At 51.7% G+C, this 24,598-nt stretch overlaps 1 protein-coding gene across 7 annotated transcripts in view; it reads right to left on the bottom strand.

The window, feature by feature from the left end:
* Nucleotides 1–252: 252 nt before the first annotated feature.
* Nucleotides 253–24,598, bottom strand: part of Tub (TUB bipartite transcription factor) — an 84,062-nt gene continuing 59,716 nt past the window's right edge. The window contains exons 1-12 of one of the 7 annotated variants that reach the window (XM_075971829.1): nt 23,068–23,241; nt 14,443–14,494; nt 13,926–14,088; nt 11,246–11,395; nt 9,857–10,024; nt 8,661–8,779; nt 7,657–7,854; nt 7,274–7,386; nt 6,510–6,627; nt 5,051–5,149; nt 4,679–4,850; nt 253–4,383 (exon numbers count right to left, since the gene is read on the bottom strand). In XM_075971829.1, the coding sequence (XP_075827944.1) occupies nt 4,250–4,383; nt 4,679–4,850; nt 5,051–5,149; nt 6,510–6,627; nt 7,274–7,386; nt 7,657–7,854; nt 8,661–8,779; nt 9,857–10,024; nt 11,246–11,395; nt 13,926–14,088; nt 14,443–14,494; nt 23,068–23,105 (1,524 nt within the window). In that variant the 5' untranslated portion in view covers nt 23,106–23,241 and the 3' untranslated portion in view covers nt 253–4,249. Of the gene's footprint in view, nt 4,384–4,678; nt 4,851–5,050; nt 5,150–6,509; nt 6,628–7,273; nt 7,387–7,656; nt 7,855–8,660; nt 8,780–9,856; nt 10,025–11,245; nt 11,396–13,925; nt 14,089–14,442; nt 14,495–23,067; nt 23,242–24,598 lie in introns of those variants that run through there. The other 6 variants (XM_075971828.1, XM_075971833.1, XM_075971832.1 and 3 more) reach the window with 6 other exon arrangements.

Here is a 24,598-nt window from a genome sequence, read left to right as displayed (position 1 = left end):
ACACTTAGGAACTGTTGGCCAGTTCCTTTAGGGTGATCCAGATGACATTGAAGTATCATTTTTTGCACACTGTGGATGTGATACGAGGGAGAAGACAGTGTTGATCTGGATGTCACTGGTTTTAAACACACACTGCATCTTTTTGTTGCTATCACCCACCTGACCCTTTGAAGCTCCTAGGAATGAAAGGAATGGAGAACATTTTTAAAAGAGACAAATTTTCTCCCTCTGTGAAAAACAAGGACACAGCAATCAAACAGTTCAAGTTTAATGTGTTGATACATGTCTGTATTTAGACAAACACTACATTCTACAACATACATAATGCCATTATGGGAAAATACCAAGTTTGTCATTGCACATACAATAAATAAATACATTTGCTTCAGAATACCAAAAAGTTTATTCAAAAAGTCACTTAATAAAAGCACAGTTTTGCAAGTTTGTCTAAAACTCCAGATAATTTTAAACAAAAATAAAATGTCTGACAACTCCAAAATAGGAAAAGACAATCATGTGCAAATTGACAAATCGACATACATGTTCTAGGCGTTGTGAAAACTGGCTAAGTGTGCTCCCAGCAAGAGAAATGCTGCCTGTCCTCACCAAGCTGGAGCTGGGCTTCCCCTTGTATGCTACTCTGAGGTGCTCTATAGAAGACCCTAAATTTTAGCCTCATCTCCAGCTCTACCTGGACCTTAGTGGGGGAGGACGGGGAGGAGAACAGAGGAGAGGGGTGCAGTATCTTTCTTCGGGAAGAAAGAAGGCACAGTGATGAGCTAGGAAAGGTAGTGATGAGATCAAGGGGTAACCTTCACTAACCAAGCTTTGACAGGCCTGCATCTTTATCTTGCAGGTAAAGAGACAGACACAAGAATATGTAGTTTGCTCAAATGTGCTAGCTGCTATAAATGCAGTTGTATACTCCTGGACCAAGTTACCTCTGTGCTGAAAACCCAAACGCATCCCAGTACTTAAGATCTTGAAATGACAGAAAATTGCAAGCTGGAAGTGAATAAGGGCAGGTGGCCAAAAACTAAAGTAAGAATCCATCCCATAGCCTGTTCTGGAGACTAGAGCGGGTCTACTAGCCAGAGCCTAGGGCAGTGTAAGGTCCCAACTCTGCAGGGCAGTTGGGCCCCAGTCACAGTGCTAGGCACCACAGAAAGCATGTTTTGATGGCACCTGGCATCCTGCAGTCCCATGAGGGTATCACAGCTGGGGCAAGGAGTACAGAGAAGGGAAGGCCAGGGCTGTTACTGAGGGGAAGGCAGGCTGTCCACCAAGGAGATGGGTGTTGTGCTTGCAGAGCAGAGCTGTGGACGTCGCTCCTCCCTGCAGACCCCATCAGAGTAGTCATCCCTATGCCCACACTTAGAACTGCTCTACTTCTAAATAAAGTTTGGAGGCAAATACCTTGCCATTTCCAAAAAGAAGGAAAAAATAAACCACTTCTACAATGTTGTTGCTCATCAATGAAGAAGGGAGGTTTACCAGAAGTTCTCTTCCAGCCTGTCATCACACATCTTGGCTCCCAACACCTGTCTTCCCATAGGCATGAACCTGACCTGCTTCCTCTTAGTGTCAAGATTGTTAAGGCACCATCACTACACCATCTCAGCTCCTCCTCCAGTGAGACCGACACTACATTTCCTTGATAGTCTCCTGCTTGGGACCATGGAAGAAAGCACGGAAAGAAGGGACAGAATCCACAGTGGTCACAACTGCCTCCTTTTTTTCCTACTCAAACATAATCTTAAACTTCTGTTGGTTGATTGCAGATTGCCCTTTCCTCTAGACACGTGCACACGCACACACACACACACGCACACACACACACACAGACACAGAGCACCTTGGAGCCAGAAGGACAGAAAAAGCGAGACTCGGACTTGGGGAAGCTAACATCACCACTCTGCAGAGGAAGTGTTTTGGAGCAGAGGGTGGAGGGTTTTAGGGTAGAGAGCCAGTAGCATACAGAGGAGCTGCCTAAGGTTCCAGCTGCCCCACACTTACAGACTGTTCCCTCATCCCACCATCAATGTACTGCCTAGCCAAGGACCAGCTAGGAGGAGAGGGTGTGAAAGGTAAGAAAATGTTACTATGGGAGAGGCTGAACCCAGGGGACCCCGGGGCCCTGGTAGTTGAGGTCCATGGGCCTGTGCTCAAGAAAAGGCAATGTCACCAGGAGCCGAGTCCCAAGGCTGGTCTGAAGCAGGTGACTCAACTGCTCTTGTCACTCCAGTGCCCAACAACGGGTCTTGTGCTGAGGCTACCTTTCTCCATAGTGGGCCTATTTCCTGGTGCAACCAATTTATATTCAGGTAGCCAACACCCTCTTTTGTGTGCTAAAGCAGAGAGCGGAGGCAAAGAGTTTTCCATTGTGCTTCCAGTTCCACCGCTACCACCAGGGTCTCTTCCACCCACTAGACTCCAGAATCAGCCTGTTCAACCTTAAAACTGTCATCCCAGAGAAAGAGCTTGACTAGAATGAAGATCTGGTTCCTACCACTCTAACATCAGATTTCTCCTTATCACGAAAGGGAGGGAGAGGAAACACAGGACTATGGGAAGGAGACAGATGGCACTGTAATCTTTCAGGAGCTAGGCCAGCCCCAGCACAGAAGTCCTGGTGCGCTCAAGACACTAGACTGTAAACAAAAGGCTAACTTACTGGAAGGTCCTCTCATGGAAATGTATGGCTCAGGTGTGTCAGGTCCTGCTATAGCAGTTGTACCTTGCTTAGAAGGAAATAGGAAAATCCAGGGGTTTTTTTCATAAGTAATGTTTCCATTGACTTCAATCCAGCTTCCTTGCCTGTAGAGCCTCATTTACATATTCAAAGTATGACTTTACTTTTTAATTTCTACTTAGCCGTTCTGAGCATATCTGTTTTAAAGCAATGTCTAAAAGTTCTTTTGCTTCCCACTGGTTTCTTACCATCTAGGCAAGAAGCTTGCAAATGACAGTCAAGGCTTGGGCTCTCCCAAGCCCACCAGATGAGTGGTGCCATCCAAGGAAGAGTGGCAATGGAGGGAATGAACCCAGGCTGCCAACCACATCTACACAGAAAGTGTGCAGTGGCCCTGCTGAGGTCTGTGCACAGCTTGAAGCCCTCAGAGAGGGCCAGGCACAGGTCAGATCCAAACAGACAGCTTTCAACAGGAAACTGCCTGATGCCCTACTGAAAGGTTTTCAATCTTAGATATTGACTCCAAGGTCCTAAGTCTCTGGAAATGGGAAGGGAAAGAGTATGCAGAATGGACCACAGAAGGCCAGGGTCTAATTTCTGGGTAACAGTAGGAACAAAGGAACTTGAGGTTCTGAACTCTGTCGTTAACCAGTTAGGTAACCAAGAGACAAGTCCCATGTTCTCAGGGATGAGCATTGCTTTTGATGAGCCATACCACCTCTGAGCGCTGGTGGCCCTAAAATACCACGTTCCATTCCCCCTAAGATTGCCCTCAGTGCTCTGGGCATGCTGGTCACAATGGGAGCTGGGTCTTCCGGAGAGGACATTCTTCCTGAAGCACGGTAACCTCTACCCTACACGTGTGTCCTAGGAGTTGTGCTGGGGCTGTTCAACATCGGAGAGCCCTACTGTAGGGGAGCCTACTGGACGACTCCTGTAACCCCCATCCACTCAGATATTTGGCCTTGAGAGCTGGGTTCTTGCTTCTGGAAGCAACCAATGAGCTACCACTCTAAGCCGCCAGCTAATTCGCACAGCCAGGCCCCTGAAAGCCTAGCAGGGTCCTGCCACTCACCTAGCCCCACTCCCAACTTCCCTTAGGCCTGATGATCCCTTCTGAGGTGGGAGTACTTTCTGCTGACCACCAGGCCCTTCGCCACATAAAGCTACGTGCCCTATATATACGCATGCACTCCTGGGATACCCGTTGTCCTCTGACTTGTAGGCTGAAGTGGATGGCTGGGCCACAGCAGCCCTGCCTGTGCTTCCCCTTCCACTGTACCTCCAGCTGAAGAGGCTGCCCCGTGTGGTAAACACAACTGTGGCAGGGGACTGACCCAAGATTGGTTATGTGTGTTGACCTTGGGGCACAGAAATACTCTTTTCCCTTCATACCCATTTGCTATCCCCCTGCTTCAGCAGCAGAGGCAGAGCGCCAGTTTCTGGTTGGTAAGGCCAGAAAGCCCGCTGAGGGCCTATTAACAGGGAGGCAGAGCTGTCTCGGCGGGCAGGCAAGCTCCACTTGAGACCGGGCCACCCTAAAGGCAGAAGAGGTCTCTACTCGCAGGCCAGCTTGCTGTCAAAGCTGGACAATGCAATGGCAAAGGCCTGCAGTGCACACAGTGGGTAGTTGTAATCCATGGTGAATACATCTTCTGCTACCCGGCCAAACTGCATGACGATGTAGTCCGCTGTGGCCATGCACAAGCACGGATAATGAAGACAGGAAGAACAGATAAAACACAAGAGGGTAAAGAGGGGAGATGCACACAGCAAGGGGTAGGGGAAAAGGACATCCATTTAAAAGGTGTTTCCAAGCCCCAGAATCTGGGGCTGGGGCTCTGATCACTACAGCTAGAAAGTTCTTTCTAATAAAAGCCATATACCCACATCCCGTTACTCTGGCTGGTATGGACCGAGGAGTGAGGGCTAGGCATCACAAGTACAGTGCCAGTACGGGGGGGGGGGGGGGGCAGCGATACTCACGGTCATTGCCGTGGATGATCTGGAAGTTCTTCACAGAAGCCTGTGTGACGCGCCCGTGGAAGTTAAGTACATAGGACTGTGTGTCATCATTCCAGACTGGGGTCTTGTTCTGCAGCTCAATGATGGTCTCTGTGTTCTTGTTCTGCCAGCGTGCTAGCAGTGTCTCGTGCTCCTGGTGGCAGGGAAGTGGGGACAGCCTTACTTGAGCCAGACCCCAGCCTTGGCATCACATCCACCCAAAGGGAGATCTTACCCAGTTCCCTAAACATCCAGGGTTTCTTAAATTGTATCCCCTACACAAAAACCTTGGGGGAATTCTGCCCTTAGAAGCTCATTCAGAGGCTGGGGTCCGGGGAAGTGTTAGAGACTCACATTGCGGGGACGGATACAGACTCTCTCATGAACCATGTTCATGCCTGGGACAATCACACTCATCTTCCGAGGTCCCTTGAAGCCTAGGACATTTGTCTCCTGGGAAAACAAGAGAATTTAGTACTGGCTACCTCAAATTGCTTATCCCTGGGGAAACAGCCAAGGAGGTCAAGAGGAATAAAATGTCTGCAACATCTATACTTGATAGTCTAGTGGTCACCTCTAAAGGTAGCACAGCCTGAACTCTCATTTACAGCCCAGCTTGCTTCAGTCCGTGGCGGCTCAGCACTTAGATCCGTTCACGCTAACTGGGGTCTTAATACTTCACTCTCACACCCATTCCTAACCTATCCACGGTTTCCAGATAACACCAGAATCTAAGGTCACGAGACAGCCACTAACGCGACTCCTTGCTCCTGCCCTGGGCCCCCAAGGCTCTCCTCCCCACCATCTGGTCTCAGCACAGCACCCTGGTTGACAGTCCTAGTAAAGGGTATGTTTTCTTCCCCGCTGAAACTCTTGCTCTATCTCCAGGGCTTACTGATTCGGCCCTTGTTCTTAGTTTCCTTGCTGGCTTAAGTCTCTTCTGAAATCACCCTGCCCTCCTGAGACATACACACAGCTGGTTTTCACGTCTGATCTTGCCGTCCCTGCTGTCCCTCCTAATGGTCCACACACACCTTGGCATTTCATATCTCCATATCTCTAACTTGATTTTTAGCTCTAAGCATTGATCAAGAACGTACTTATTTCAGTTACATCTGTCTTATGGCTTGTCTCTCAGTAAGGATTTAAATGCCATAAGGGTTTGTTTCTATTTCCAACGTCCTAAGTCTTTTCAGCAGTACCTGGAATGTAGATGGGCTCAGGCTGCTTCTCTAAATTTGGCCAGCAGGTGGCACTATGGGATCATCTGAAATGGCTATGGAGTCCTAATAGTCTCTAAGTATCCCTGCCCAGATTCCCAGGACACCCATCCTTCACTTTGGTAAATGAAGAAACCAAGTTTGTAACAGAGCATGCACTTATATTTATGTTCCAGTCCCGTCCTGGTTGGTATAATGTTAGCAGATGCCCCACCTCTAAGCTTCAGTTTCCAGACCCCAGAGGGAACAGCATCTCTGTTCCGAACTGATTCTGAAAGGGCCCTGGTCCATGCAGTGCCTGGCACTGCAACTGTAGCTCGGAGCTGTGAGTAAAGTCCAGAAAGGAACTTAGGCATCTACTTCCTCCTGGCGAAGAGCATCCTGGGTCAGGCTGCAGAGCCAGGGGTGGTTCCCCGAGATCCCTAGGTAGTTAGCCTGCTGCTGTCAGCACTCTGAAGACAGGTAGGGTCACTCTATAGAGGACAGCCCTTTTAGACATAGCCTTGACTATCCGTCAAGATAAATGGGTGGTCCCCACCCCAGTCAGGCACCGTGGCCTGAGTTTCATGTCTGCCTAGAAACCAAGGACTCACATAGCACACAGCTGCCAGCTCCTGGCGCAAAGTTCCACTTTCCAGTGTAGAAGACGATGCCTTCTGAGGGTTGATGCCATTGTCATAAACAGTGAATTTGGTGCCCATCAGGTTGGACCTGAAGAAAGGCACAATCAACAGGCTCGTATACCTCTCCCCATGCCGTGGCACAGCCTGTTCTCGTACAAGAAGCCTACAGAGCATTATGGGATGGACCAGGGGCAGACCTGGGACACTGTGGAGTTACCCCACAAGCAGTCAACTCTAAGTCAACTAAACTCAAGGGGCGTCTCGTTTCGGTGAAGGAAACTCCTTGGGTTTCTATGAACCATACGAGGGGAGAAGGGCACTGATTTTTCTGGAAAGGAAGCAGAGTGGCATCTAGGAGGCCAGAGAAGGTTCTGCACCTCACAGAGAAAGGCTGTCTCTGTCCTTTCCAGGGCTATGTTCAGCTTTGGTCACTCACGTCTCCACTTACTCGTCCTCAATGAGACCTCACTTCTTCAGGGCTTCTTTGCAGCCCTGTCCCTTGGCTATGACCAGTGGGCCAAAGCAACTTTTCCACGATGCCTGCATCAGCATCAGCATCCTGGTTTGACCCGTCACTCATGCTGGGCCTGTGCTCAATACCTTGGGACAGCTTAGTCCTGTCTGATTCAAGGCATAGACTAGCCTGCTGATGGACTTGATGGAGAAGATACTCAGAGATTTCGGAAGACTTTCTGGCCCCTCCCTCCCTCGCCTTCCTGGAAGAGCACTGGTACCGCAATTTCCCAATATAGCTGTCGCCTCCCCGAGACAAGTCTGTCGGGTCCACAGAGATGAGGTAATTAGAAGTTTTGCTCTTCTTTCTCTTCCTTCCCGCCAGGAGGAATACCTTAAAGAGTAAAGCAATTCACATTCCAGATCTAGCCTCTAGCCCATAATTATGGTGGTCACCCACACATCTGGGCTCACACACAAATGGTCACCTTGCTTCCTCTCCCCCAACATAGCTATGCGTGCACACAAGTACAAGGACTGACAAACCCGAGTCCACACGAAATACTATTTTCCCTGGAGAACTGAGGCCGGAGTCAGAACTAAGTTTCCCTCATATTCTAGCCTCCCGGCCTTCAACTGAAAACACATGCCCAGAGGAACTCACCTTCTTGCCGTCCTCACGGTCTAAATGCAGAAAGTAGGTGGGGTACATGCCCCGGTCCATCCCCTTCTTGTCCCGAGTGATGCGGCATTTGACAGTGATCCCCTGTGGGGCTGGCCTCAGAGCAAACTCCTCTAGATCCTGGACCTCAATCTCCACTGGTGGCTCTGGGGCTGCTGGGCTGGGGGCTGAGGCTGCCTCCTATGGAGAGGGAGAGTAAAAAATGAACTCAAAAGGCTCTCCATTCCAGACTGGTGGTCTAGGAGAAGAGTGTGCCTCCTAATTCAGTGTGGGGAAGGAGAGGGAGGCCAGGATCTCGAAATGTGGATGTGGCTGCCGTGACCCAGAGTGAGGAGCTGTCCTCTAGCTTCTTCGTTTCCTCAGCAGTTGCTGGAGGTGGAGGCAGGGATAAGAGCAGTCTCTCAGGAGGGCATCCTGTCCAAGTCCAGCTCTCCCTGCATCCTGGCCCTTTGATCTTGCTGAAGAGACAGGGAGCACAGCGGAGAAGCAGAAGAGCCCAGCTTTAGAGCCTTCATCTGGACACCTCACTTAAGGGAAGCCAGCAGCTCATAATGTTGACACACACACAAACTACCACCTCATATTCTAGTCTATCAACTTGACGTAGCATAGTCAAGGGGTGAAGAGGCTTGTGCTTGCCCAGACCAAACTCATCTGTGGCCATGTCTATGGTGGTCTTGATGTGAGAGGGCCTGGCCCCCTGTGAGTGCCACCATCCTTGAGCAGGTGGGCTCGGGCTGTATAAAGCTAACTGAGCGTGAACCTGAAGTGAGTGCGCCAGCAAGCTGCGCTCCTCCAATGGTTCTGCTTGAGTACCCTCGATGATGGATGTGACAGCATAGGCCGGATAAACCCTTTCCTCACCAAGATGCTTCTGGTCAGTGTTTCTATTCCAACAGGGAACAAATTAGAACACCAGCCACCGGCAGACCTGACCACTGATGCCAGCCTCCTACAGGAGATAAGGGCTCCTCCTCTTCACTCACCTTGACGGACTTTCTGCTGGTGGCAGAGCTAGGGCGGGTGTTGCTGTTTAGCTGGGAGGAGCTAGAGCTGTTTTCATCCTCCTCCTCTTCCTCATCAAAGCTCATGCTGCTGGAGATGCCTATGGTGAGCAGAGACCATGGAGGGATGAGCAAGCAGACAGATTTTCTAGTGAGAATTTAGGCAGTCACATGTCAGTGTGCGTTCAGACGCATGACTCACCTACGCCCAGGCGCTCATACAGCCATCTGCACACACCCTCACATTGCTGTATGTCCTCCCACTCATCCAGACACATACAGGGACACACACATGAACTGGGGCTTGTCACGATTCTCTTTGGGGTGCATTCCCACCACCCGATTTTAGCTCAGTCCCTACATTGCACCCCTGTTCACTCTCAGGTACATCATCTCTATGGCTTGTGTAGCAAAGCCTGAGCCGAGCCGACCCTGCACAGGGAACCTCCTCCTCTAAGGGCCACGGGTGGCAGTCCCTGCACAGGGAACCGCCTCTTCTAGGGGGCACATGGGTGGCAGACCCTGCACAGGGAACCGCCTCTTCTAGGGGGCACATGGGTGGCATAGGCCACAGACCCCGACATGGACTCTGGCTTAGGTCCTCGCTTGGTCTGTGGGTGGCACTGACTCTGCTTTCCCAGCTTGGCCTGAGCCAGTCTCAGTTCTCCCTGACCTTCTCCCTGACCCAGAATGCTACTCTGGGTGGCCTTAAAAGTTCTTTCCTCGTGAAGTAGTCTTTCAGTAGGTTCCTCATAGTGTGTCTGTATCTGCCGGCTGCACCCAGAACTCCCTGGAGTTAGGTCTCATGCTAGAGAAACTGGGTAGTGAGTTTCCAAGGAGGACCTTCCCGGACTCCCAGCAGCTCAGCAGACAAATGGACAACTTCTTGTTGTCCAAACAAAAGGGGGAAAATTCTGCACACGAACTGGGGCTTCATGGGAGCTACAGACAGGGTTAGGCTGCTGGCTGGCTACCCCAGTTCGTACTTCTTTTTCTTAACTCAGCCTTATCAGGAGGCCTGGCCCGAAACTTCTCATCTGACTCCAATAATGCCCCTCTATGACATCCAGGGACGGGACGGACTGGACCAAACATAAGGAGGCTATTTTCTTGGAGGAGAGTGTAGCTAAGAACCTGGGACTGAGCTTTGGTCCCAGCTGGGCCCCCATGGGGCTCACCCTTCCTCTGCATCGTGGCACGGAGGTCCTGCCCGCTGGGCCGTGTGCCCCCACCGGCTGCTGTCTCCCCTGCATCCTTGGCGTGGTCTGACTGTCCCACAGTCAGGATCTGCACTGGGCCTTGGGCCTCAGACTTGTCTTCTGCCAGAGTTGTTGGCCCGCTGGTGCCTGCAGGCCAGATACTCCTGAGTTACATCCAGAGGAGCGGAAAGCCTGGATTCTCAGGTGTCCAGAAGGGTGGGGGCGGATGACAGGGCCCTCTGCAAAACCTTGTTTGCAAAATTGGCTTTAAAAACAAACAAACTAACAACTACTGTCAGCCTGTTAATACTTGGGAAATTGTAAAGGGGCATGGGCTTCATTTCTTCTCTTCTTTACCCCAAGATACCTGCCAAGGGTTGGTTCAAAATACTCCACATCCTTAAGACAGACAATAACCATCTACAAAACCAACTGCACAGTGGAAAGAACAAGACAGGAAACAAAGATCAATCCAAAGCACAGTTGCGGGCAGTAGTGCTTCCCGGACACAGACATCTACAAGCTACACATGTTGGTGTCCTCTCTTCGCACACTCCACACGTACAATACACTCGCGTACGTCATCAAAAATAGGGCCCTCCTCAAACATGATGGCTGGCCTAGTTGCCTTCCCGAGCACAGGGCCTCCTGTCCCACGTGCCCTATCATCTGCTTGCAGAGCCTGCCTTCTTTACATTCCCTGCCCGAGGGGCTGCAGCTTGAGTTACAGAAAAAGATCTGGCCCATGGGGAGCAGCTTCTCTGCCTGGGTGAGCTTGTCAGCTCTAAAAACTCAAGGATCCTGACACTCCACTGTTCAACTATGACGCAATGGCTGGATATCAATGGCCTTGAACAAGGCTGGAAGAAACAGTAGCTAGGAAACAGGACTCAGGGAAGTGGCCACCATCATGTCATTGATCTCTAGGAATCTGTTAGACTGATGGGGCAGAGGGAACGCACCGGTACATGGGTCAGAGAGTTCTAAGGATAGGGCAGGAAGTTGGGAGAAATCCACATAAGAAGGGAGAGCTGGCAACTGCTGTGGGAGCAGAGAGCTTCAGCTGAAGGGAGCATCCTGGCTTGGGACTGGATGAGGGAGCTTGGGCTGAGGTAAACTGGGAGGAAAGGGGTGGTCCTGGGCCACAGCTAAGCAGTTCTTCACTTCCTGGCAGTCTGACAAAGCCTTGCATACCGCAAACTAGCCAAGGTACTCAGGAGCTAGGCAAAGCCTACTGATGGGCACCCTGGGCACACCTGAGCTCCCGCTCACTGAGCATGCTCATCTGCACCACCTGGAGTCTGGAGGATAAGCTCTGCCCCCACAGAAGCCAGGCCTCTAGGAAGTCTGAGGAGAAGTCAGGCTAACCTTTATGCTTTCCCTTCTTCTCCTTCCTAGGGGCCCCACTCTGGCCCCCCGATGCAGCTGCTGCCTTAGTTTTCTTGGCTGAGGCTGAGGCTGGTGCTGGTGGACGGGTGGCTCCCAGTTGCACACTGGCAAGCGAGTCGGCCTCTTGAACTGCTCAGGAGAGAACCCAAGACAAAAATGGGCATTGGGTGAGATTAGCGCTGCCACTTGCCCACAGGTCCCACCCAGCCCTGGTGCAGCTCTTCACCTGCATCATCAACCCACTCATCTTAACCAGCCACGGGTCAAGGGCAGGACCTCAGCCTTCTACAGTGTCGTCGACAGCTAGGAACCAAAGTTCTGTGCCTGGGCAGGTGCTGGGGTGGGGGTGTCATGAGAATGTGCCATGGAGGACGGGAAGGACATAAAGGCTGTGTCTTCTGAAAGAGACCGCAGACAGGACTCCTCCAAAAAGCCTGCAGGGCCCGTGGGATCCAGTGTAAGGGAGGAGGGGCTGTATGGAACGAAGAGCTAGGCACACTAACAGGGAACTACTGGGAAAGGCACAGCCAGTGTCCTCCACGATCTCCATATAGGAGGGCCCTAATCTGCTCAAAATCTATGACAGTTCTGAATGCTCAGAAGATGACCACCAACAGCCTCCAGCCTAACAGGCTCCCCCGCTCCTTCCTCAACCTCACCACACACTCTGCTACCCAGCGTGCATCCAGCTCCACCAGGCAGCTTTAGTGCCGTGCACGAACCACACACCTTTTATGTTAGCGTGTCACTGCCCGACTGTCCTTTCCATCTGAGTAATTCCTACTTCTGACTTCCTGGGAGCTCCAGAGAAGCTGTCCCCCACTGCCCAATGAGAGCCAGTCCCTTGGCACCTCCTCGCACAGCCTGGCCTCTTCCCACAAAACACACTGCAACCACCTGCTGAACTCTCCCACCTAGACCGGAAGCTCCATGGCCAGAGACCACATTTGTCTGCTCTCTACGTACCCGCAGCCACTAGTCCGCATCCCTTCACTGAATACTCAGCAGATTCATGGGCATGTACCATGAATGAGCTTGGCCACAGGTCAAACACTGGGAGTGTCAGTTCCAGTCACTCCCTTAGCCACCTCTGGCAGTGAGTGCCTGCATTAACACCACCAGCCAGCAGGCGGCAGGGCGCGAGGTAGTTAGAGCTAGGGATGCAGTAAGCAGAAGCATGGGTCTTGCTCAAACAGCAGTTGTGCAGCAGCCTCTCTCGGCTTTGTCCATCACTCAAAGCTGGACAAAGAGAGAAGGCCCCAGAGAAACAGCAGGAACTTCACACATGTCCAGTGTATCCTATGGGGAAGACCTCTAAAGGCCTCACCTATTCTGACCTCAGTGGGGAACAGCAAGGATCTGAATTTGGGACCAGTAATCACTGTGGTTTCTTCCATTTTCAGAGTGCTAAGGCTGACTTCCCCTTTTCATAAGTGAAGCAAAAAGTATGAGAGAGGATAAGCAACTTGCCACATCCATGAGCAAGTCTTGCCATGGTAAGAGGCAGTGGCAAAGCAAGCCAGGTTGCACAGGACCAAAGCCAGTGGCTATCTTCCCTGAATGAAATCATAACATAGCAAACAAGGTACTTCATGCGATCCTCAGCCCTGACAAATGTCCAGGCACAGCTCTCATTATCAGGAATAAAGTGTGTTTCCTCAGAAGATGTGTGCGCATGTGCCAGCCGCGACCTACGCAATTGGTGAATGACACCTAATTCCTTCCCTTTAAAACATCACGACGCTGTGGGGTGAACTAACAGCTGAGCTAGCAGAATGGGAAGAACCTGAGACACTGTAGGGTAGGGGGACAAGGTCTCTGGTCAGAGGAAGAAAGTCCTCCCTGAACTGCAAACAGTACCTGCAGCTGAACGGTACTGGAGGCTCCAGGCAGAAAAGAACCCCAGAAGAAAGTACTTCCTAAGCTACCCACAAAAGCCAGGAAGGTGCCCATGGCCTAACTCCCAATTAGATCTGTGCAGGAATCAGCCACCTGCATGGCTGTCACCTCCCAGCAGAGGGCAGTAAAGACCGAGTCCGTCTAGCTCCTGTCCCCTGCCTTCTCCCTCACAAACCCTGTGGCTCTGAACCCTGGAGAAAGCTGGGGGAAACCCTGGACACCCAGATGGGCAGAACGGGCTCTGAGATAATTCCAGACTGGGCTCTGCTGAATGCCAGGTGTAAGGAAGGCAGCCCTGAGGGATTCAGGCCTCAGCCAGGAGCAGCGACCTCCAGGTCAGAAGCCAGGCACACTGAGGAGGCAAGAGCTCAGAGAGGAAGAGGCAAAGGACAGGGAACGCCTAGTCTGAGTAAGACAGGAAGCCGGGACAGGGATTCCTCACAGGAGAGAATGCTGGCAGGCGTAGGAGCTCAGGGACAGATCCGAAACCTGGACCTTGGAACTCCCAAATCCATCAAGCTAGCCTTTTGGCCTCAGAACCTGACACAACTGGACATAAACAGGAGCCCAAGGCTAAGGATATCTCTCTGCCTTTTTCACCCAGCTGTCCAGCTGAGCCAGACAGATTCAGCCTAGGAAAACCCTCCAGGGTGAGTCCTGCGGTTCCCCCAAGTCCCCTGTACCACTGATCTCCAGGGTGCAGTACTGTGGCACAGGGGATCCCCTAGACTAGCTATCCCGAGGCAGAGGCACGGTGTACCTTGGTAGCTGGTGCTGCCACTGCTGCTGAGGTAGGACTCCACCAGGGGCGCTTGCTCCTCTGATTGCCGCGCCCGCCTGCTCCGGGGTCGCCCGTCTGCATTGGCCTGCACCATCAGGGGCTCCTGGCGCTTCTTCTTCTGCTTCTGCTCCAACAGGGCCCGCTACAGAGGCACAGGGCAGGCACAGAGGTGGACTGGCCCTCCACCTCCTCCAGGTGGAAGGGGTTCCCACAGTGGAGCTGAAAGGAGTACCCTGATCTCTGGACTAGGTTCCAGAAGTTGGACTGGGGTCTCTAGCCTTCTCGGGGTAAGGACTCATGCTGCTGGCATCTGGAGACTGCCAGCTCTGCAGAAGAGGTGAGGACTAGAATAGGGTTAATATATTAATACAGGGCTGATAAAACAGAGAGAGTTTACTTCTCTAACCATCTGACAGGGTCATCCAAAGAAGAGAGACTCATTGCTCCTGGACCCCTGCTGAGATTCTGCCTGCCCACCAGCCCCAGCCTTACTCACCTGCCGGTCAAGCTTCTGCTGCCTCAGGTTGCTGCCCTCATCATCTAGGACACTGCAGAGGGAGAGAAAGGTATTCAGGGCCGCCCAGTGAGGTTCCACGAGGTCCCACCCCCATCCTTTAACCTCCTTTCATGGTTCCCACTGAGTCCACGTGGTGGAGGGAGAAAGAAGGGAGGTTGCTGTCTAGGAGCTAATTCAAGACCAGAAGGGAAGGGGTGCCCTGAGGTAGTAGAGCGCTTGCCTAAGGCCCTGCATCTTGCCTTCAAGACTGGATGTGGTGGATCGTGCCTGTAATCCCAGCTCTAGGGAGATTGAGACGGGAAGACAGGAGCTGGAGACTCAGGGTCAGCCTGGAGACCCAATCTTAAAAATTAGAAAACAAAGCCCCCAAGCCACATTTCTGCCTTGTTGGTAGCATCTCCTCCTTCATTGCCTTGGGGACTTCTGAGCTAGCCTGGCCCTGGTAAGAACAGGATGAAGACCCTTCCGATACCTAAGCAGAGCCAAGCCTGACAGAAAACCAGAGGTACTCAAACAGAGGCATCAGTCATTAGCCAATCCCAAGAATGCTGGCCTCATGCCAGGACTTGCTTCTACAGTTCCTTACCATCTGCTCATCTGCTTCTTTCCATCCTTTCTGGAAAAAGTTGGGTCCCCTGGGACAGACCATCGCCCTATCCAAAGTTCCTGCCTCCCAGGAAGGAATAGGGGATGTACTAACACAGCCCTGCTCCCCTTAAAGAGGGCAGTGTCCTCATTTGGGAGAGGCTAAAATCCTGGCCAGTTTCAACAGGACAAGGCCAGGGCTAAGTAAGAATAACTGTAGGGTAGACACAACTAACTAAGGCATAGCCCAGAAAATGGCTATGGACACAGGACCAGGTAGTGCCAAGGGCATCAGATCCATGAGTCCCACTGGTGAATCTTAGGTCAGTCAGTTTCTTCTTACACAGACTGCTCCTGCCCTCTAGGAAGGCAGAGTAGGAAGAGAGAACTGTTGTGGAATGGTGTTTGTGTACACTGTGAAGATATGTTGTTCTCACTGGCTTAATAAAGAGCTAAATGGCCAATAGCTAGGCAGGAAGAGGTTAGGCAGGACTTGCAGACAGGGAGAGAGTCCTGGGATAAAGAAGGTTGGAGTCACCAGGAGACACAGGGAAAAGTAAGATGAACATGCTGACCCAAGTGGTAGAATGTAGATAAGAAATATGGGTTAATTTAAGTTGTAAGAGCTAGTTAGTAACAAGCCTAAGCTACCAGCTGACCACTTATAATGAATAATAAGTCTCTGTGTGATTATTTGGGAGCTGGCTGGCAGAACAGAAAATTCCACCTACAGAGAATTAGTAATTTAAACCACTTAGCTTTCTTGCTAGATCAAGACACCTCAGGCCCAAATTCTATGATGCTGCCAGGGAATGAGGTGGAACCCGAGGCCGGGAATTCTGGAAGTTCTAGGCTGCTTCTCCTAGTTATGCTAGAGACTAGCTGAACCAGACCATGGGTAGGGACATTGGTTTGTGGGGACTGTAAGGAAGTGGATGAGTGGATCTCAAATGTATGCATGCAGACGTCTGTGCTAAGAGGTAGGCTTGCTTGTGTGAAGGTGAGCATAGTGCATATAGACAGGAAAAGGTCAAAATCACTCCAAAAATGAGGCGCAGTCATGCTTATCCTCTTTCAGCTCAACTACATGTCCCTTAAAGTACTTGTAGAGCTAGCCACCCATCGCCGCTCCCCTCCCTGGCCACCTTTAGCTACCATGCACCATTTAACTGATAGCAGGCCTTCTTCTGGTACCCCTGGATTGATCTGCACATTGGAGGAGCCCCAACTGTCTGTAGGGCTGTGTTGAAAATGATCTCATTTACCAAACCCTTGGCTGCTGGAACACAGGAGAAAACACAAAGACAAGCCTTTAAGTATAAGTCTTCCCATGACAGCCCACCTTTCCAAGAACACCTGCATCTGGGGCTCCCAGACACAAAACCAGGACCCAATGCTTCAACAACCGGACTAAAACCTGAGTCTGGTTGAACTGGTGAACATCTTTCCAGGAAAAGCACACTGACCCTGTGGGTTGGCTCTTTAGAGAGACGTCAGGCCATCAAGACACCAAGGGCCTTGAATGGCTTCCCTACTCACAGCAGTGACACACACAAGGGCAGAGCGCTCCCCGCAGCTCATGTCCAAGTCTCTGGCCCACCAAGGTCTACAGCGGTGCAACTCACTGCTTCTAGAATATGGGTGAATGCAGTAAGGGCTCTCTCCATGACAGCTGCTGGCAGAAGCAGAAAGGTCTGACATCCAGACTAGATCTGGTTGGGCCCAGTGGCCTCTGATCCTGGCAGTTCTGTGCTAGTGGCCTGGTCTCAGAAGTCCCTGTGTGATCTCCAGAGGTCAGTATTGGCTTCTCTGTACCAGTGGGTGAGGTCATTTACCTCTGCAGAGGACAGTGCCGGGGACAGAGGCAGCTCCCTGGGTCATCCCAGGGACTGGTCTTGGCTAAGCAGAACAAAGACTATGTCCTCAGTGCCAGTGAAATTTCTAGAGACATCTAGAAAAGGTAAGGTGAGCATCAGCAGAGTCATCTGCAGAGAGGCTCCAAGGCAGTGTGGAAGTGGTGACCTCACCACCCTGTGCCACAGGAAGGAGCTTTCCTACCACAGGAGCTGTCACTCTCCCTGGACCTTCCGTGCAGTCGTATCTGGGGTTGAATGCTATTTTCCATGAACGCAGTACTTCCTCTCCCACCATCCCCACATTTCCTGTTTGGGAAGACGGACAAAGAGCCACAGGTTGTAGCACCGTTCATTACCAGATAAGATACAGTACAGGTAGTGATAAACCAGCCGGCCTCCATCTTGGGCTTGTAGGCCGTCTTATAATAAAGACAGACTAGGTTCATTCCTATTTATAATTCAATCTGTTTCTCAAGGATTGGGCTATGCCCCACCTGTAACCTTAACTACAAATGGTTCTGTGCTGCCTGTTCCAGGAAATGGCAACCATGCCTTTGTTTCGGGAGGTTGTTAAGACCAACTTGTCATGCTGGTGTTCTGCTTCGGTGCTCCCCAAACTTAGTTGCCTGCCAAATACGCCCATTTGCAAACCCCTGACTCCTAAGCTACAAAAACCTTGTCTTCTCCACATCCAATGCTGATCTCTTGAGCCCCACCTTAGGGAGAGACAGCAGATGAATATGAATAAAGCCTGCTTTAACTAATTTGGCCATGATTTGAGTCGGTGGTCTTTCTCCTCAAATCTGTGGGATTCACAGTAGAAGGAGCTTAACTGTGGCTTTCAGAGAAGTACAAACCAAGAGCACAGTCTCAGCGATTCTTGACGTCAAAGACCTCTCAGCAGAGTCCAGAGACCACCCACCCACTCACTCAGCATCAGCTATGCTCAAAGGGAAGGGTGCTTGCAGCCTAACGGGCGGGCGCTGTTAGAAATGACCCCCTTCTAGGCCCAGCAAGCTGACCGCGGGAGGCCCTGTAATACCCGCCCACCCGTGTAACAGAGAGAAAGCCGGGTTTCTAGGAGAGCTGCAAGAATACTGGGAGATGACAATGGGGCAGTGACAAGCTTGCCCTGGAAGGTAAGGACAATGCATCTGGGCAAAGACAAGCTCCCTGGTGAATAACAAAAGAATCCCCAGCACAGCAGCTTGAGGAACACTGACAATAATGATGGCTGTCTCTAGGGGAAGCAGAACCAAAGCTCCCTCCCTGCCCCCACCCGGCTAGCCCTGCCTCTTGAGCTCCCCTTGCAGCATCATTCCTAGGGTGTCTGTCCTTCATACAACACCTCCCAGGCCTGCTACTTCGACGGGCACCGTTCTAGGCTGCACTGAATGATAACCATGCAAGGAGACATTAATGGCTTTTTAATGACTTTGGTTCCAAATACGGAATCACTGCCAAGCCCAGGCTGCCAGCTGCAGCCCCGCCAGGAGGCTCAGACAGAGACAGGGCACTGATGGATGGGTCTTCCAGCTGACCCTGGCGGCTCCTTCATTATGGTCACCTCCTACTGGAAGCCAGACCTAGAAGGCCAAGGAATGTTCTAGTCACTGGCTCCAGTCTGCAGTATTCCCCAATTTGGCTGCTCTATCCAGGGTTAAAAGGGTGGCAACTTCAACTCCCATGGAGACAGGCTATCTACAGCCACTCACTCCCCTGGAGGGACCAGACAGGTTTCTAGGGACTTGTGCTGTGGGCTGGAAAAGTACAATATGGCCAGTATTATTAGGAAACCTGTTTCCATCCTTCTCTTCCTCCATCCCACTTTGTAAACTCTAATTCACCATCAGTACCAGAGGCCCAGGCCAGGACAACACAGAGACAGACTCAGCCATCTGGATGCTCCATCCAAGCCCATTTTGCAGCCTGCCCCTTTTCTCCTACTTATTCCTTCCCTCAGCCATAGCAGAAGCTGTTCTGAACCTAAAAACCAGAGCAATAGGCTATGAGGACAGGCCAGCCAGACTGGCTGCACCCCCGGGGCCAAGCACCAAAATGAGGGAAGTCTATAGCCATGGCTCCCACTGCCTAGCAGCTGCTTGGCACACAGTTGGAAATGGGGGCAGTTCCGTAGGTAAAAGGAGCTCTCTGAGGATGAGCCATCGCCTTCTGGCTAGGGGTTCCCAAAAACACTAGGTGAATTAAAACTCGTGGCATTGGTTTTGGCTTTGGCTTGGTAACTCAGAACTAGTGGGGAACACGCTCCAGAATCAATTTTATTGTTTTAAGCAAGTACCACAGGGTTCTCTAATAATTGGCCATGCAAATGATTCTTGTGACCACAGCCAGTGATTTTCAAAGAATAAGACACTGGAGTTTCCAGAAGGAATTGCCTGAGGTTGTCAAAACAAGGCACCTGAGGCTATCCTGGCAGTAGAACTATAAGGTGTGTGTGAGGGGGGAGGGGGAGAGTGTCTAACAAGCGCAAAAAGGATAGGAAAACCAGAGTCTCACTTAGACTCAACCCAAAGAAGAGTTTTCCAGGCACAACTGGCTGGTGGAAAATGTCCGACAGAAACGCAACATAATGGGGCAAGGAAACAGTAAGAGGGGTCTATGTGGGCCCTTGCAACCTGATATCCTCTGGGGCCTGGAGCTGCACCTTGCAGGGGTTCTGGAAGGGCCTATGTGGACCCTTGCAGTATGGTATCCTCTGGAGCTACACCTTGCAGGGGTTCTGGAAGGGTCTATGTGGACCCTTGCAGCCTGACATTCTCTGGAGCTGCACCTTGCAGGGGTTCTGGAAGGGTCTATGTGGACCCTTGCAGCCTGACATTCTCTGGAGCTGCACCTTGCAGGGGTTCTGGAAGCTTTGCTGTGATGAGAGAGCACTTAGGTGTGCTGAGAAGCCAGGAATGGGACCAGGAAGTTAGAGGAAGCCCTAAATGTTGTCTGAAGTGTGACATCCCTTCGGCTTAGAGGCAGCATTTTCTCTATGCTGGGAAGTGCTGAAGGCTCAGCCAGACATCACACAAGGTCCCTTGCTCTCAAAGAGTTCATGCTTTGGTGAAGGAAGTCCTGAGCACTACAGGCAAGAACACTGAAGATGCATCTGAACGGATGGCGCTGATCTTGCAGAAGACCTGAGTTCAGTTCCCAGCACCCATGTGGCAGTTTACAACTCCCTGTAACTCCAGCTCCTTGGAATGTGATGCCTCTACCAGCTTCCACCAGCTCCTGAATGCCCATGGAGCACATAAACTCTACAGGCACACACAAACACTCACATAAAAATAAACAAATACAAAAGCACTGAAGACAATATGCCTGAAGCCGCAGTCCTTCCTCGGGGTTCTAGCCACCTATAACTTACAAAAGGCTGCAGGGCCATACACTATAGGCATCGAATACTCGTCAGAAATACTGTTAAAGAGAAATGGGCAGAATTGGAAACGACTCGTAATGGGAAACAAAAGGCAAAACACGATTCTAGCTGTTGATCTTTATAAATGAAATGGCTCCTTTCTAAGTCAGAATGTGAGCTTAATCCATGATCATTATTAGACACTGAACCAAAATTACCCCTAAGAAGATTAGCACCAACTATCACTGCTTTGAAGAAAATGAGCCGAGCCCAGGGAATGCAGGATGCAATCATCAGCGGGAGAGAGAACCCTATCAGAAGAGCTAACTAGTCACTCTCTCTCGGTCTCTCTCCCCCATACGCCACATTCCAGTCCTACATGCTGCGGCATTAGGGAAACCTCACGCTAGTCAGAGCACATGTGCACACGCTGCCCCCTGCCCAGCTGCCAAGAAATGCCTTGTCTTCTGTCTCAGTTTTCTGCCACCAGACAGACCTGTGGCTTTGCCTGCCATCAGCAGCCTAGTAATGCAAAGGGCCATTTGGATCTCCTCTCAATATGGGTCTCCCCATTGGGAAGTCCACTCAAGTCCAGTGCTTCTCCAGACTCTGTACCTGCCCAGGAAAACTGGACAGAGCAGGGGACGAGCCTTCTGATGACAGCCCACCCCCCAGCTGAATACCTACCCTCCCAACACTACAGAACAAGAAGGCGGGTGACAGGAAGGGAGAAAAGAAGCAGGGTGGACCGCCAGGGTGCCAAGCTGCTTTCAGGGCTAGGATTCCAGGGTGCCAAGCTGTGCTTTCAGCTGAGTGTGGGAGGGAGAATGGGGGGTGGTTAGGCTTGGGCTGGGTTGAATGCCAATCACCCATTTCAGGATACCAATGCCTTGGGCACTTGCGACAGAGTTCTCAGAGACAATCTACCTCTTAGAGGTCTCTTTTCTCGGGAGCAGGCTGAATCCTCTCTAACTTGAGGTAGATTTTTTTTTCTCTACAAGCTTTGCAAGTTGCTTTAGTCCTTGGTTTCCTGGCAGAATCAACCCTGGACCACGGCCAGCCTAACCTTTCAATTGTCAATACCTAAGCATGGCATTATCCCACAGTGTAGCCTGTGGCTGGCCACCCCCCTATGGCTGGACCCCCTTGAAGCGGCTTCCACAGCACTGTGTCTGTTCTGCCCACAGGCACCACTGCTGCTGGTAGACAAATGGCCACTGGTACTCTATAGGGTTGCACCAACTTCAAGGAGGTCCTCAGTGCACATGAGCCAAGGAGAGAGCAGAATGGTCCCAGCATTATCTGCATCCCCAGCCTGGATATATGTCAAAGGCAGACGGTCTTTTGAGTTAGTAGAACCCAGTCCCCAGTTCCCAGTAAGTATTCTCCCTTATCCATGTGACACTGAGGTATGGGCTCACATGTCTGCAGGAGATCTTGAGTATGACTCTCTGTGCACACGTATCTGTGTGTGTGTTCCTGTGAAGACAGAAAATAACTCAAGAAGCTCCCACAGAAGCTGAGCTCAGAGGCAGTCACCATTTAAAAAAAAAAAAATCCCTGAATTCCCAGGCCTATGACAGGTGCTTGTTGGCAGAAAGTCCTGCTTTTAACAAGCTACAGCCAGTTCTAGCTGGTTTCTATTTGGGATTCTATCTGGACTGACTCCTGGAAGGGCTCTGTCAGAACCACTTTCTATCAGTGACTGGGCTCAGCATCCTTGCCTAGGGCATGTGGGTCCTGAGTGTCTGATTCTGCAACTCACTGAATAAGCACCTGGGTCAGAAAAAAAAAAGTGGGTCTTGGCAGTCCAGGAGCCTCTTTACACACTTGCCTCTCCAGGAGGCTTAGAAAGGCCGGTAGCCCATGGCAACTAGAGAGCCAATGAGTGGCCACGGATGTGGTGCTGCTATGGCAATGAGCTCTTTTCCCTGGTAATAGAATTGAGTAGAGTGGATGGAGAAAGGCCTGCACCTGTGTGAGCTGGAGACCACCCCTCCCCCACCTCCCCCACAAAACCTTGGGCCTGACATAGGTCTGTCTGACCAACCAAGTATTCAGGAACAGAAGGTGGACCAGGGCTCGTGAGTGCGCGTGAGCGTGTGAGGGCAATTTTCTGTATTATGAGCTAGTAGTCCCTTTAACAAGCAGGTTACTACTACTGAATCTCTGAAAGGTACTGAATAGTACTTGTGAATAGGTAGTATGCCATAGTCCTGTACGGATGTGAATATGCACAGATTTGTAAGTGTGCACCCGTGTGACCCAAGGATTAAGGTCTACGGAGAAATATGGGTACATGTATATGTAAGCTGCCTTGTGGTCTGGATTCTGTCTCACAAAGCTGCATGAGCATCTTTGGCCCAGCGCGCAGATGCCTTGTGTGTGCAAGCGTGAAGATGCAGGGGTGTGTGCGCACAAGCTATCCAGGCGCATGTCCTGGGTGCTGGGCCTAGGAGGCGGCTTACAGCAGTTCCTTTCTCCATATGCCACCAGACTCAACAAGGCCAGAGATCCTTTCAGAACCCCGAGGAAGGTGGAGCACGGCAGGAGGCTTCAAGAACCTCAAAGTTGGGATGATAAACCTCGGCATCTCCAACCTGTGCCCTCGGTGTTGGAAAGGATGCGGAAGGCATTAGTGCCCTGCTTCTAGGCCAGATGGCCCGACCGACGTTGCATCCCGATCCGGGGGAAAGGTGTGTGCCCTGGCAGCGAGCTACCGCCCTCCCCCAACCCTCAGCGTTGTAGTGGGGGTTCCGCACGCGCCCCGGGGCCAGGGAAGCCGGGCCATCGTACCTGTAGGGAATCCAGTCGGAATGCGGCTTGGAAGTCATGTCTCCCGGGGGCGGGGCGGCGGCTGCGGCTTCCAAGGCCGGGACCGCTCGGGGCTGGCGCGGGGACCCTGCTCAGCTCTCGGGCCGCCCCGGACCGCATCCTCCCGGGCCCCGCCGCTGGGCCCCGCCGAGGCCCTCTCTGCACGCCAGGGCCCCGGCCGCGAGCTCCCAGAGCGGGTGCCTGTGCTGTACGGCGCAGAGCAAGAAGCTGCGGGAGTGCGCGGGACCGCGGGAGCGCGCGGGCTGGAGCGTGCCCGAGGCGGGAGAGGTAGTCTGCACCGCAGGCACCAGGTCTCGCGCCCAGGGCTGAGCTCTGAGTGGCAGCCGCCGCCCCGCCCCTGGTCCCGCCCCAGCGGAGACCCCACCCCGGCCCGTGGATGCAGATCGCGCAGCGCCCACCCTCCTCCGGGAAGGACGCTGTCATCCAGCCCAGTTTCTCCCTTTAGGACCTCAGCTGTCTCAGATTTACTGGGGACAGGGCAGAGTAGGGGGACTCCAGTTAGAGATGTCTGAAAGCCTTGGTATGAGTAGTGAGGACTGCTTCCTTCTCAACTTTCCATTTCACACTTCAAGTGCCTGCCTCCAGAACCTTCTGATCTTTAGTTTTAGTAAAAGTGTTTTCTCAGCCAGGGTCCTTCTTTTGGAACTGACACTTCCCCTCATCGCTTCCACAACCAAGAGGAAGGTTATGTTAACTTTTACACTCGAGCTCCTTAGAAAGTTAGAGCATTAGTGGGCACGATAGCTTTGAGAAGCAAATATGTTATCCCATGTCCCAAAGAATGAAGTCTGAGAAATGCTAACAGACCTAAGGGCAAAGAGCAAGGACTGGCGCTGAAAGTGAACCAGGATCTCCTTCAAAGTTCTTTTAGAGGACAGCAAGACCTCAAGAAGGATCCTCTTAACCTTGAATGCTGATGAGGTCCCAGCTGTGACCAGGACCCATGGTTAATAACAGGCCAGGGGAAGGCAGGATGGAAGATCCATAGCAGGGCTAGCTGGAAGCAGGGAGAGGCCAGGCGCTCAGCGACACAGCAGGCTCAAAGGCCGGCCTGAACCCTGTAGTACAGATCAGGGAAGGAGTTACTGATGAGCACAGACCCTACACAGTTCCTGGGTGTCCTCAAGTGGACATTGGGCTCAGCAGCACCAGAGAGCCAGAAAAGCATCCATGGGGAGAAGCTCTGGCAGGGCTGGAAAGAGTGTAGGAATGATGCTCATGTTTAGGGTGGGGTCCCATCTTACTGCCCTGGGGCGGAGCCAGGATCCCCACCCGGGGCTTCTTCCAGCTTCTCAGCATTGCCTCCCCCATAAACTACAAACACAATAATGATGATCAGTGGGTTGTTTGCTGGGACTTTGTTGGATGAGATCTGTATAACCTCATTAATCCTTACCACCACTCTAGGAGGTGTATTAATATTATACATATTTTTCAGCAGAGGAAACCGAGGTACAGAGAAGACAAGCGTCATGCTCAAGGTCACATAGGT

The sequence above is a fragment of the Microtus pennsylvanicus genome, chromosome 5 (genome assembly GCF_037038515.1).
Source record: "Microtus pennsylvanicus isolate mMicPen1 chromosome 5, mMicPen1.hap1, whole genome shotgun sequence".
Classification (NCBI taxonomy): Eukaryota; Metazoa; Chordata; class Mammalia; order Rodentia; family Cricetidae; genus Microtus; species Microtus pennsylvanicus.
Note: the sequence above shows the minus strand (reverse complement) of the source record. Positions and strands in the feature narration are given on the sequence as shown.